The sequence below is a fragment of the Macrobrachium rosenbergii genome, chromosome 9 (assembly GCF_040412425.1).
Source record: "Macrobrachium rosenbergii isolate ZJJX-2024 chromosome 9, ASM4041242v1, whole genome shotgun sequence".
Classification (NCBI taxonomy): domain Eukaryota; kingdom Metazoa; phylum Arthropoda; class Malacostraca; order Decapoda; family Palaemonidae; genus Macrobrachium; species Macrobrachium rosenbergii.
The window spans coordinates 20,483,064-20,497,110 of record NC_089749.1 but is presented as its reverse complement, the minus strand read 5'-3'; the positions used below and the strand labels follow the sequence as shown (position 1 = coordinate 20,497,110).

Sequence of the window (14,047 nt, the reverse complement as noted above, 5' to 3'; positions counted from 1 at the left end):
CTCGATAACTAGAAAGAACTAGATTCAGACATCTTACTCCAGGAAAAAACAAGCCAAATCCAAAACAATCCACAATAGCGTATGCCTAGCCACAAGTCAAGTCAAAAAACCAAAAATCAAACCAATACTCAAGTGACAATCAAGTTTTATCGAAATCCAGACGGAGAGTACTGAAAACAAGTGTTGACAGTACCGGCGACAGAAAAATCTGGATAGAAAATGGGAATGGTTCCTGATACCCGCCTCCCAGCCCGGCGGAATGAGTACTAACCACCTGATCTCCCACTGCGTGTGTCGTAAGTTTTGAAATTCTGTCGGACTAACAGAGAATACAGCTATATATATATCCCTGACAGGTAAGTTTCATGAACAAAATTATGGTTACAGTCCTTTGCCTATACAAAAATAAGCGGAGGCACAAAATTTGAAACTAATTCATTAAAAAACACGGGAGTTTATTAGCGAAAAACGATTTTATCAAACGCTCCTCATATCGTTATAAAACTTTGAAGGCCGATATCTCAAAACTAAAGTTATCGACATTCAAACCATCTCCTCCATATAATACGATCTCAATGAAACAAAAAGCAAATGAAAGCTAAATAAATTGTCTACAAACAAAGAGAGTTTTTTTCATTTTGTCCCTTGAAAATTTTGGGAATTTTTTCCAAAAATCAAAGTTTTTCAAAAAACAAAAATATTCATTAAAAAATAAAAAAATAAAAAAAAATGCTCTCTTACTTTGTTCTAATATATAATATCTGTCAACCATGTAAATTTGAGCTCTTAGTTTGCAGAAGTTATGGAGGAGATGCATTTTGAAAAATTTTTTTGGGGTGGGGTTGCAGCTAATGGGGCGGAAGACGAAAGGTATGGTTACAGTCCTTTGCCTATACAAATAAACCCAGGCACAAAATTTGGAAACTGATTCATTAAAAACACAGGGTTATTAACGAAAAACGATTTTGTCAAACGCTCCCCTTAATAAGGCATCCCTAGGACATAGCTTGCTGGGTGAAGGTAGGGAAGGAGGTTACAAAGCATCCCTAAAATTTCACTCATAAATTACAATACCCAAAGTATTGTTAGGCACTTGGGGACTCACTTCCATCCCTGCCTGATACAATACAGCATCATAGGTTACGTTACGTTAAGTATGCATGTAACCATGTTTTTCCTAATTTATGATTCCTCAATCAACAAAATGTGATTTTCTAATATTGCACCCTATTTCTATAAGAATAAGGAATGGTTTATTCAAGCATTTTGGTAATGCTAACGAAGAGCTCTGCTTAGAGATACTGTTTATTAATGAAACTGACTGAACAACATAGAAAAGAGTGCATATGATGCCGTACAAGTGAGGCAACTTGGAAAATTTACCAAAATATTGCGAGAAATTTACCATATATATATATAGTTTATGTTGTTACGTAGAAAGCTCCATGGGACACAAATGTTTAGTACTAGCTCCTCAGGATAGACAGCAAAACATAAAGGCATTAAATTTCTCGTTATCTCACTGTACTGCATCCATATACCTTTTCTGTTTCAATTAAAATACTTCCAGATATTTCTAAGTAATAGCTCATGCGGGCTTATGCGGAGCGGTTCCTTGAATACGAAAGTCATGGGAGCGTGACAACAAGAAGGGATTGATTAAGGAAATCTATTATAAAAGGAACCAAACTAACCTAATGTACCCTAACCTAACCTAACCTAACCTAGTAGGCCATGTTACTTAACTGGGGGTTCCACGCCCTAACCCCCGGTAAAGGAAACCACTTTTTACTAAAAGTTCCCCTATAATACCCCACATGTGCAATAGCATTCCAGGATGGCCAGCATACAAAACATAATCAGTTCTGAGTTTAATTACAGGTAAAATTACAGTCGACCACCAAAAAATAACAGCACCCAAAATACTATAGGAAAAACCAATTTTAAATGAAACTCCCAATGCAGAGCTAGTCTACTGCTTATTCTACCAAACATTAACAAACAGTATCTCCACACAGAGTTCTTCCTTAAAATTACTAGTACGTCTAATGGAAATGAATCCCATATGCATCAAGATCACCTAAAATTACTCTGATAATATAGTATTCACATTCGTACTCCACTAGCCTATGGTACGGTATATAAGTAAACTTTAACCCTGACCACACACATGACCTCAGACCTATCCTTCACCACGAAGGTATATTTATTCTAATGTAAAATAACCAACAACACAATATTAAAGCTTCTAGTGAATAGCCCAATATAGCTGTTCTATAAAATAGCCCAAGGCAGGCTTAACACCGGGCAGCTCAGGAAGCCTACGTTGCTTATGCAAACATGAGTATATTTGTGATCGTCCACTTCAATAATAAGCGACAAGTCCACTTACATCATGATGTCAGGTTGGCATTAACATAGAATAATAAGTCGCGGCACAACCATAAAGTTGCATGCAATAACGTCAAGTACGTAAATAATTGGACACTTGGTGAGGTATCTTCACTTCGCTTCTGGAAATCTTTTGCAAATGTTGTTGTTTTCATCTTCTTCTTATTAAGTTGGTGTCTAAATAGGATCATATTGTGGCCTATGTAGGAAACGGAGCCGTTACATCCCTTAACGAATACTACTTGTTTACATAATTGTATTATATACTGTATGTATATATATTATATATATATATATATATATATATATATATATATATATATATATATATATATATATATAATTATTCCCAAAGAGAATTATATGTCCCTGGCCTGACTTGGATTCGGACCTATGCCTTTTAGAGTTGGGAGGGGATAGCAAAAACTCCTTGTACTTCTCCATCAATATACATATACATATATATATATATATATATATATATATATATATATATATATATATATATATATATATATATATATAAGTTGATTTTGACCCAACTTTGCATGTCCCTGATGAATACAGGTTCTGTACTTACAAGCGAAACTAACCCATTTCCAGCATAATACTAAGTACAATAGTAAGTTTGTAGTAAGTCATGCGTAAAATTAGAGGCAAACTATTCCCTCTAAGTTAATCTTTAGCCTGACTCGTATTCGGACCTATGCCTTTTAGAGTCTTGAACAGCAGGGCAATAACTCACTGTACTCGGCCACCAAGAGATGGGCAAGTTGATTTTGACCCAACTTTGCATGTTGCTGATGAATACAGGTTCTGTACTTTTAGGCGAAACTAACTCATCTCCAGCATAATACAAGTACAGTAGTGATTAATAGCAAGTCTTGCGTATAACAGAGGCAAACTATTCCCTGTGAGTTAATCCGTATGTATAGAAAATTCAGTTTGAATGAGTTGTTCGTTGCTTGATAACATTTTTCAGTTTATTTTACCAAATTATAGAAAATTTCCCTTAAAATATTCCTCAGTTTTGAAAGCGTTAACTATAAGAACCTATGTATCAGTAACTAATTGCTTTTTGTAAATGGCAGAAGCAGCATAGTCTGAGACAATAGCCATGTATGTTGGCATAACTCTGGAGCGACTGTCTCTTCCAGAAGATGCTGAATTCAAGTAAGTCATCAGAGGTAGGAGAGATATAGCCCATCTGGCTATTAGTTTCATCATATGATACCTGGATCTTGACAAGAGTTCAGACCAAAGAATTCAAGAAATGTGTTGATATGATAAAGCAATATCTTGTAATTAGTGATAGTGCATAGTAACGAGTATAACATTTATGTAAAGAAATCACGCCTAATGGAAAATCCATTGAGAAAGAGAGAAAACGGCCTGAGCAAGCGAACTGGTATACACAAACTAACCGATAAAAGTAAGAGAAATAATTATATCTTCGTAAGAAAAAGTTAGTAGAAAATGAGCAAATTAAGTTGCCTGTACAAGACAGGAAATAAGATTATATGGGAAAACTCGTGAGAAACAGTATCCTTTAATATTCTGCACTCATGCTAACGTCGGCGTTTGTGGAATAAGCGACAACGAATCGGAAATGTACTGTTCATAACAACATTATCATCATTAATTCATTAAATCAAACAAACAGCACCAAAATCAGAGCATAATGGAGAAACAGATTTTAGCCAAATACTTCACGGTGGAAATTCAGGATCCACGACAAGTAGTATTAATGTTACGATGCCCATACACCTCACATACTGTGCTGTATATCTACAGTATATACCCGACATTTGAAACAATAGGCTACCTTTAGTAAAGATTATATTAACAGATTTGAAAAAAAGATTATAATAAACATAAAAGTTATTTCAGTGTATGTGTGTTCGTGTCTGAGCGTGTGTGAAATGACACAGTTGAATAGTTCCCCTGGTTCCTTGTTGCTCACCCCACGGAACAAATTTGCAGACACATTATCTCATTGCAGATAAATGCAAAGCTTCTTTATTAAATCTGTTATTTAGCTAGTTTTAGTTGCAACCTGCAAACAATTTAAAAGTCAGATTCTCAGTTGGTTTTTATTATTCGATCCTTCTATGCAGCCTGGCTTCTTGATTTCTGTAACGTTTTGTTTCATTTAAATGTACTATATTGTTTCCTTTTCAAAGAACGCAAAGTTAACCCTTGTATTTTCATTTGAAGTTTGACTTAATATCAAGCATGTCTAACCCGATTTTCACGACAGAGATGCCCGCGTCTGCACTTGTTGCACTTTTTTTTTTATTCTAGATATTCCATATGTCACTTTTTACTTTTCCAGTGCATTTCCAACAAATTTCTTGTACTTTCGTATTCATATATATATTACTTATTTCTTCCAGATATTTTACTTGGCCAGTTATCTCACTGAATTAGTCCAATATCATTTCTTTTGGGATTATAAGGTTAAAAAACACCATTTTATTATTCTCTTCTACAGGACATTAGACGTGTTTCTAGTCCCAACAGAGTAGTTAAAGATTCTTCAAACATGCTTTTTATGACTTTTATCGCATGTTTTTAAATTCTTTTATTGATTGATAACTTTTAATTTATGTAGTTGGATAGCCTGTTGATAATAAATATTGTAGTCAAAGGATTTAAAGCTGTACGAACATAGGCATAATCATTAGGCATAAGATTTTTATGCCACTAAATACCTCAGTATGATTATTTGTTTTTCGTTTGAAAATTAGTGAAAGGATTCTGAAAGGAGGCGTTAGAAATAAACCCTGGTGATAATGAGCATGATGATGAATTTTGTAAAAGATTAAAGAGTCAGTAATATTTAGATTTCTCCAGGTAGAATTTATTTTTGTTGTTGTTATTCTGTCGAGGAGAAATCTTCAGAGAATCAAAATTATACCTTTCAACTCTCAGAAATTATAAATTATATTAGAATAATTTTATGGTAAATATTATTAAAATAAATTTAAAATAGTTTATAAATAATTTATATGGACATATATTTTTTATTTATGGTATAATGTACCACACGGATTTTCTTCTGCTCATTTGGTCCCGTCAGCTTTCCTTCCATAGCAGCCTGAAGAGAAGGTAAGGCTGTTTCAATTGGTTCTTAAGTTATCCACCTTCATCGAACGCGTATTAGGTTATAATGTAGTTTTAGTTATATGAAATTGAAGGAGTACAGTTGAAGTGACATATTTGTTGGATATAAAGAGTTTAGTGTTATGATTTGCTAATAATCCGTCGTTTTTTCAGGTGGTCTTCGGTTGTCGTTCATCATGGTAAGTTGGCTTTTCTTTGAATTTTGTTTTCCTTCAAGTGTATTATTGTTATAATTGACATTTTACATAGTGCCGTATATCATTTTGATTCTGTATACATAGTTCCGTATATCATTTTAATTCTTTATACCTTTGGTAATATAGTTTAACTTCATATGGCAAGTCGAACCAACTTGCCGTGTTTCAAACGATTTCTCTTTTTTTATTTCAGCCCAAACAAATTATGGAAATAAAGGATTTCCTCCTCACAGCGAGGAGAAAAGACGCGAGATGTGAGTATATTTTAGAAGTTTAGTACATTGTAACTATATAAAGAGTAGATTAGCCCGCTGAAAACTTAGTAGTCTCAGGCTAATTCTACGCTCAGTTCTTAGACTATGTAGGCCTGGGCTATCATGGCAGGTGATGTCATACGCCGAGGTAATTTTTAAATGGTGTAGCCTAACAGAAGACTAGTATTGCGGGCTAGGTCAATGTCCAGAACAACTCCGCGGTGAGATATAAGAAAATAGGTCACACTATAATTTTCACTATATAAAATAATAAAACTTTGTCTCTGAACTTACTTTTTTGGGAGATTCACCATATCGAGATATTAATGATTATCTAATCCGGCATCCTCGAAATCTTACTGGAGTTAGTTCGAAAATAGAGGTTTTTACTGTAATGTTTCTCAGAAAGGAGTGTAATGTTTTCTCCAAGAAAAACTATTCCCCATCGAATGATTTTGATTTTTGACTTATAAGGTTAGACAATACCTGTCCCCCAACCCCTCCATAGCTAATATGGCACAGAATTGTGGGTGTTTCCTCATCATAGAAGTGGCCTAAAACCTTTAAATATGAAAAATATTGCATTTTACTTTTAATTTGGTACTTTATGCATGCGGAGTTCTTCTGGACATTACTGGGCTATGAGGTAGGAAACTCTCCTGAAAATGGAATGTTAAATAAATTTAGGCGTAATTTTGGTCGGTGTGTATGAAATGAATACCCTAGGCAAAACGCCACATCATACGACTTGCATAATTGAGGTAAAGCCATGACTGTAATACCAGAAATATCACTCAATTTGAGGTATAGCCTACCTGCTCTGCACTGGGTATTACCTTGGAATTTGACTCTGTAGTATTTTGGTTGCTTATGAAGAAATTACTCAAATGTTTTGGCAGTCAATTGTGGTTAACGTGTAACAACCACATAACTGGTATGAGGGGTCCGGAGGTAAAGGGCCGACATTGCCAAATCAGCAATTTTGAGTTCGTCCTAGAAAATTATAGAAATCCATTTTCTATGATTTCCACATATGGCCAAGCAATATTGACCCTTAAAACCGTTGAACAGAGGGGTGGCAGTCCACAGGTTTTCACGTGTATTTCTTGGTCATGTTCTTCTGGGAAGTATAGGGCAAACATGGCCATGGTGCATGAGCCAATGAGCAGCTCCCTTTCATCCAGCGGTGTTTTTAGTTTCACGCTCGACGAACCACAGCCTGTGTAGCGCACCAGCACGATAATATTAAATGACTGACAATAATCTATGAACCATTTACATTGGGAACGGAGGGAAAAATACTGTAAATGTGTGGTATGTTAAAATTGCCAATCTATAAAAACGTAAAAAATTTGTTTTTGGGTTTATAATGAAATGGCTCATAGTGTATTTGTTGAACAAAGAAGTTTTTAAAAATGTAAAAAGAAAATTGGAGGGTTCCTATTTTCATAACTGTTTTGCATACTGGGTTATGGAAATTTTGATGTTATGATTTTTTTTGCCAACACGTTTTTTTGTTTTTTCGTATGTGGCTAAGCAAGACAAGTAAAACGGTATCAATAGTTCAACTTCGAATGCATTTTACTCAAAATCAGGTTTTGGCGATGTTGCCCCTTTACCTCCGGACACCTCATATGTCATTGTGTGCTGGCCATCCTGAAATGATGTCACACATGGGCATTATTATAGGGGGACTTTTGGTAAAAAGTGGAGTTTCCTTTACTCGGGGGTGTCTGGGAGCAGAGCTAAGTAACACGGCCTACTAGATTATGTTAGGGTACGTTAGGTTAGTATATACCTTTTAAAATAAGTCTTAGCCAAGCCCTTCTTGAACATGTGACTCCCTAGGGGGCATTTCTAAGTATTAGCTCCACGCCTGTTTGTACCCTGGAAACTTTTTTTTTCTACACTTGTGGTTGCTGATAGTGGAGGTGAGTTTGTTTATTGTCGGCCAACTGTTATTTGCGCCTTAGCTCTAGTCAGCAGTAAAGGGGGATTGTGGAAATTTGGGGTTTTGGGTGGGGGAGAACACAGAAATGGAGCAGACATGCTTACATTGTGGAAGCATCCCCTGGAGGAGGAAGATGCCAGGAAGCCGTCTGTGCTGGGGGGGAGTGGCTGAAAAGGAGGGAGGTAACCAGGGTCAGGGAGGGAGAAAGTTCCTCTCGTTCCCCAACAGGCGGGGAATGTGAGGAATGGCACAAGTTGGGGGGTTGGGGGTTGGGAGGAGGAATGCGCAAACGCTGAAAATTCGCTAGTTCCCCGTCCAAGCCCCATAGGCGCCAGCGTTTACCACTGATGTCAAGGAAACGGTGTCAGCGTCTATGGGTACAAATATTTTGCAGATTTAACATGGGAAATGGGCAGTTTGTTTACACAAGTGACTCGGCAAATATCGAGATGGCATCACTCGTCCACTTTTAAAGTGTTTTAAGATAAAGTTTCAAGAGCGTCATGGCCGGTAAGTTAGCACTGTGCACGGCTAAATCTTAACGAACCTCTGTTTAATCGGAAATATGCCATTATTTCGTAATTTAGAAGAAAACTGTTACTTTGATGGGAATGTAGAGGTCTCGGCATGTTGTGTAGAGGGGGCACAAGACTCACTGATGCTGATGGGGCCGCGTTCGAGTGCATTTCCTGGAAGTGTCCAAACAGCGGAGGAATGTTGCAGTGTGCCACGGCCCGAGCGTTTACCCAAATGATTTGCACATACGCGGAACCATTCCATATGGTAAATGATCGTGCATGACACACCGATCGCTAAATTTTCATGTTCACTCGACAGTGAATTGGTGAAATAAAAAAAAATTAAACCTAAGAAAACCTTCTAAAAGATTGAAGTGTCATTAACAAAATGAGCTTTAGGAAACTGCCATACGAACTAAAATAAGCATGTAAAGTCTTCGTAAAATAAGTGTTCAAGGCAATTTTGAATCCAATATGGTGTCCCCCCAAATGATGATGCACCCTGAACCACCCTTACACACTTCCTTACCAGCACTCATTCAACGGTTTACTGAACACTAATTGTGTATATATATAGCTTACTGATGTTACTCCAGATTTTAGTAGTAATCGGCACAATAAAACTACATTTTGTTGCCTATAATAGTGAAAGTGTGAGACATGGAATTGGAATTTCCCCAGGGGTCATGTGGTTGAATTGAAATGCATTTTTACTTGTAATCCATGGTTTTATCCTTACTGACATTGCAAGTGAAACTCCACAGTTTTTAGGGTAAACGATCACACATGGCACACATCGAGCACTGAATTTTCACTTTTCACTAGGTAATTAATTGGTGAAACAACAACAAAATTAAATCTTTTAAGAAAACCTTTCAAAAGATTGAAGTTTCGTTAAGAAAATGAGCTATAGGAAACTGGCATACGAACTAAAAATAAGCATGTGGAGTCTCTGTAAAATGTTTTAAGGCAATTTTGAATCCAATATGGCGTCCCCCCAAATGATGATGCACCCTGAATGGTGCTTGCACATTTCCTTCCCGGGGCTCATTTAACTTTGTACTGAACACTAATTGCATATACAGACAGTCCCCGATTTACGAAGGGGGTTCCGTTTTAACACTGCGTCGTAAACCGAAAAATCGTCAAAAATCCTAAGAAAACCTTACTTCTAATGCTTTGGGTGCATTGAAAACGACGTAAACTGCGTTTTTATAGTTTTTCATAAAAAAAACCTCCAAATTTTTATTATTCTGCCGCTTTGGAGCCACATTTCTTCCGTCGGATCGGCGTACGACGTGTCGTAACCCCAGAACATGCGTCGTAAACCGTGAAATAATTTCTGATGAATATATTTGAAAAGTGTTGTAACCTCAGAACGTCGTAAGCCAGACCTGTCGTTAACCGGGGACTGCCTGTACAGTATATGTAATGTTTATCGATATTACTGAAGATTTTAGTTGTAATCAGCACGATAAAACAACATTTTGTTGCCTATACTAGTGAAAGTATGAGACGTGGAATTTCCCGGGCGTTGTGGTTGAACTGAAATGCATTTTCACCTTATCTGTGGTTTCATCGTTACTGACATCACATCTGATACTCAACAGTAATTATTTGATTGTAATTATACACATTTTGTTCCTAATTCACTCAATGCCACTTAAAATACGTGAGAATGGTTGTTTACTCTACTTGACTCCATCAAAGTAGCGAAACTGGCAGAAACAAATTTCCGGCCATATTGTACATCTGACTGCACAACCCCACCCCACCCCACCCCACCCCACCCCGGGCGAATAACTAAAACTGCGAATACCTCAAATTCCTCAAACTCTTACAACTGTCTATTTTGATAGTTTAAACACAAAAAAAAACTCTAAAAATGCTTATACCCGTGTATTTTAATAGTTTTATCACAAAAAGTGCATTTAGTTATGAAAATGTGAAGATGCAGTAATTAGTGAATATTTCTCGGTGAAAAATAACGTGAATGGGCGAATTTTCTGCAAATGATGGTTAGGTTCGTTCCACAGAGAATCTGCGAATATGTAAGTCCACGAATACGGGGGGTTTACTGTATTTTATTGTTAGGACTTTTTATGTATTGCATACACATGAATGTTACCACTTTGGCAAAAATGCAAGTTGAGTATGACAATTTATCTAGAATTGGTACGAGAGTCAAGATGCCATGCTGTCAGAATACATGACTGAAATAAAGGATCTAAATCCAAAATTATTACTTAAAACACCATTATATTTGACAAAACTTACACTGTAATATTTAATAATAATAAAAAAAAAGGAAAATGCAAAAAATACATCGTAATGTTCACGGCAAAAGTGCTGAAATTTGTCTCGGAATTCACGAGTTCCCCGTACATGGGCTGATGGCCGCCAGTATTTACCATTGATGTAAAGGAATTGGTACCAGCATCCATGGGGACAAATATTTTTCAGATTTAACACACGAAATTGGCACTTTGTTTACGCAAGTGACCCAGCGTCGACGGCGTCACTCGTCTGCTTTTAAGGTGTTTTAAGTAAAAATTTCGAGTGTCATGGCCGGCAAGTTAGCACCACACACACAGCTAAACCGTAGTGAACCTCTGTTTAATCGGAAATATGCCATTATTTTGTAATTTAGGAGAAAACTGTTACTTTGATAGCTAGAGGTCTCGGCGTGCTGTGTAGAGGGCACGAGTTTCACTGATGCTGAAGGGGGCCGCATTCAGATGCATTTTCTCAAAGTGTTCAAAGTGCAGTGGAATTACACAATGTGTCACGGCCCGATCCTTTACCCTAACAGTAACATGACGGTCCAGTCTTTCTCCCAAAACCCCGTATACCCAAAAGGTCCCCAATGATGTTGGATAGAGGTATATGTGTGTGGTTATTAATAATTGATCAACAATAAGCAACACTAAAAGTATAGGAAAAATAAATTTCCAAGATAATAGTCCATGAGGAGCTGTTCTATAGTTTTACCTACCTGCCATTCTACATACAAGGGCTCATTCAACTACAATTACTCTGAACACAATGGTTAAGTGTACGTTTACACTAGTGGACTGGTATAGGGTACTCATTACCTACAGAGGTGATTTCCTAAATTCTGAAAATATCATAAAGGTATTGTGAGAATTTGGCCCTTTTTTGTCAGGCAGATCTGTTGTTCTGCATTCAGGGGAATGTTAAACTGCAATAACACTGAACATGGCTAACATGTGGCCTAAGTTTGTGTCCTGTCGCGTGACTGGTCTAGGTTGTGGGATAGTTTGCATAATGACAGTACGGGCTCATAGTTCTCTAATAATAGTCTAGCTCCAAATGGGAAAATTAGTTAGAATATAAGATGTTCAGCTAGCTCTAAACCACCTGAGAAGAAACTTACTTGGTTAATTTCTGTTAGTTTGCTTATCGACAATTTTCTCCATAAAAAGTAACTTATTGCGCCCAGTTGAAGTGAACAGTGTCGTGTAGCACCGCTCTTCAGTAGTTTGGGTCTTCTTACCCTTAGTTCCTGAGGCTGCTGTTGTGTGTCGGGGGAAATTTAAAACCGTCCAATCATATGCCAGGTAGTCATTTCCTAGGGTCATGGTTTAAATAAATTAACCAATCATAATGTGTGTGATCAGTGTGATTCGTAGACCTCCCTGACCCACAGTCACCTTTTCATGTCTTGGGTGCCGAGTTGGAGAGTCATGATAATATCCTGTTCCGGAATTTTCAACTCTTGCCGTTTTAAGCTATCTTTGTCCCAACAATACTCCTGTTGCTTCGAAACAACAGTGAATTTGATATGTGGTTGTATCAGAAAGGGTCACTTGCTGATTATTCAGGTTTGTGAGTACGTGTAACCTTGTACAAAGACTCCTGCAAGGCAGAAGCTATTGACCTGGTTTTTTGAAAATCCCATGATGTGTGATCCTTGCGCCATACTGCAGTCATCTTAAAAACCTGTGGAGAGAGTTTGGGACTTAGAAAAAATCCCAGTATGGAAAAAAACTGGGTGAATGTAAAATTTTCGTAAATCGGTTGAATAAGTGAGTTGTCCAGTGTGTTTTGACACGTAGTATTAACTTTTCTTGTATGATATTCACAACTGCATCTTTTGAGCTGCAGGGTTTGGTAAAAGTTTCAAGTTGTACCTGCTAAAGTACATATAAGATGGCTGAATGTATTATGAGTTCATATTCGGTAAAAAAAAGACAAATGTTTACTTTCCTGGGCATTGTGAAATTTTGGCGTTACGGTTCACCCAAGGAGACGCAGAATTTTTCTTTTCTTAGGCCTATTGTATATTGGACACATAAATTTGTTGGCCTCATCGTGCCTTTGGTTGAGTGGAATTATGAAAGAAAAATACTTACAACTTTTAACTGCATATCATGGTACTAGGCTGTTCTACAATTGGGCTTTGAATGTGCTGCTAACTTAAGTCTATTGGGCTTGTCTCATCTAGACTAGTCTAATAGTGCAAAGCAATACGGGGCATTACCCCATACAGTAAACCCCCTGTATTCGCGTTCTCACGATTCGTGGACTCGCGTATTCACGAATTTCTCTTCGGAACGTATCTACCCATTATTCGCGGAAAATTCTCCCATTCGCTGTATTTTTCACTGAGAAATATTCACTAAATACTGTATTTTCACCTCATTTTCGTGACTAAATGCACTTTTTGTGATAAAACTTAAAATATATACTCGGGTAATGCTCGAGTTACGATAATTCACCTTAAGATAATTCGATTTTGCAACGGGATAAGCAATTAATACCGAAATGACAATATTATTTCTAAAATATTTTTAAATTTCGCACTGGCGCAGGCAGCAGTGTAATCAGGCAGTGAGAGAGACCAAATTGCAATAGATAGCTTTTCCTCCATCTCTATCCCATCTTCTAGTTAAAGTAAAAGAGAATGATAAAAGCATTGTTAGTAACGTTATACTCTTGCGTAAATGCGTACAGCCGTAAACAACCGACTGAGAAACTTGTTTTGTCATAACCGAATCGGATAACAACAGCCGTTTACCCGTATTTCAACCATCGTACGATAATAAACAATTACCATAGGTTATGGCAGAGATGACGTTAAGTAGAATAGGACTGATATATTTTTACATTATACCCTTATTCGGGGCTTTTGTAGACCTAGTAGGCATTTCAGGGGGAATATGACCTAACCAAACCTAGCCTAACCTAACCTCGGACACTGTGTCCTAACCTGGCAAGGGGCCACCCCCAAGTGATTTGTAACCCCTTAGTCTGCATTCTACTCATGCTGTTGTGTATTGCAGCACTCATCATTGAAGCTAAATTCAAAATGGATAATTGTAGTCCTATCTTACTAATTGCATCCGCTCATAGTCCCAGATAGTGTGGAACTAGGAAGGAATAGGAACAGAACAGATTGGCTACTGTTCACATCAGTGACAAATTGTTGGAAATTATCGGTCATGCTAATATAAGAGATATCTGTGACTGAATAATTCATCAGGTGAGAATTTTTTTGGAGGTTTTAAGACTTGGTAAACAACATTTTCAGTTGTAGGGGCTGTTGAATCATCAGATATAATGAGGACAGTTATGTAACTGGCAGAC

At 37.1% G+C, this 14,047-nt stretch overlaps 1 protein-coding gene across 1 annotated transcript in view; it reads right to left on the bottom strand.

Moving 5' to 3' along the window:
* Window positions 1-2,552, bottom strand: part of Xpd (general transcription and DNA repair factor IIH helicase subunit Xpd) — a 40,690-nt gene extending 38,138 nt beyond the window's left edge. Inside the window, 1 exon segment of the mRNA XM_067108506.1 lies at window positions 2,393-2,552. Within this exon segment, the coding sequence (XP_066964607.1) occupies window positions 2,393-2,397 (5 nt within the window). The 5' untranslated portion in view covers window positions 2,398-2,552.
* Between the last annotated feature and the right edge of the window lie 11,495 nt (window positions 2,553-14,047).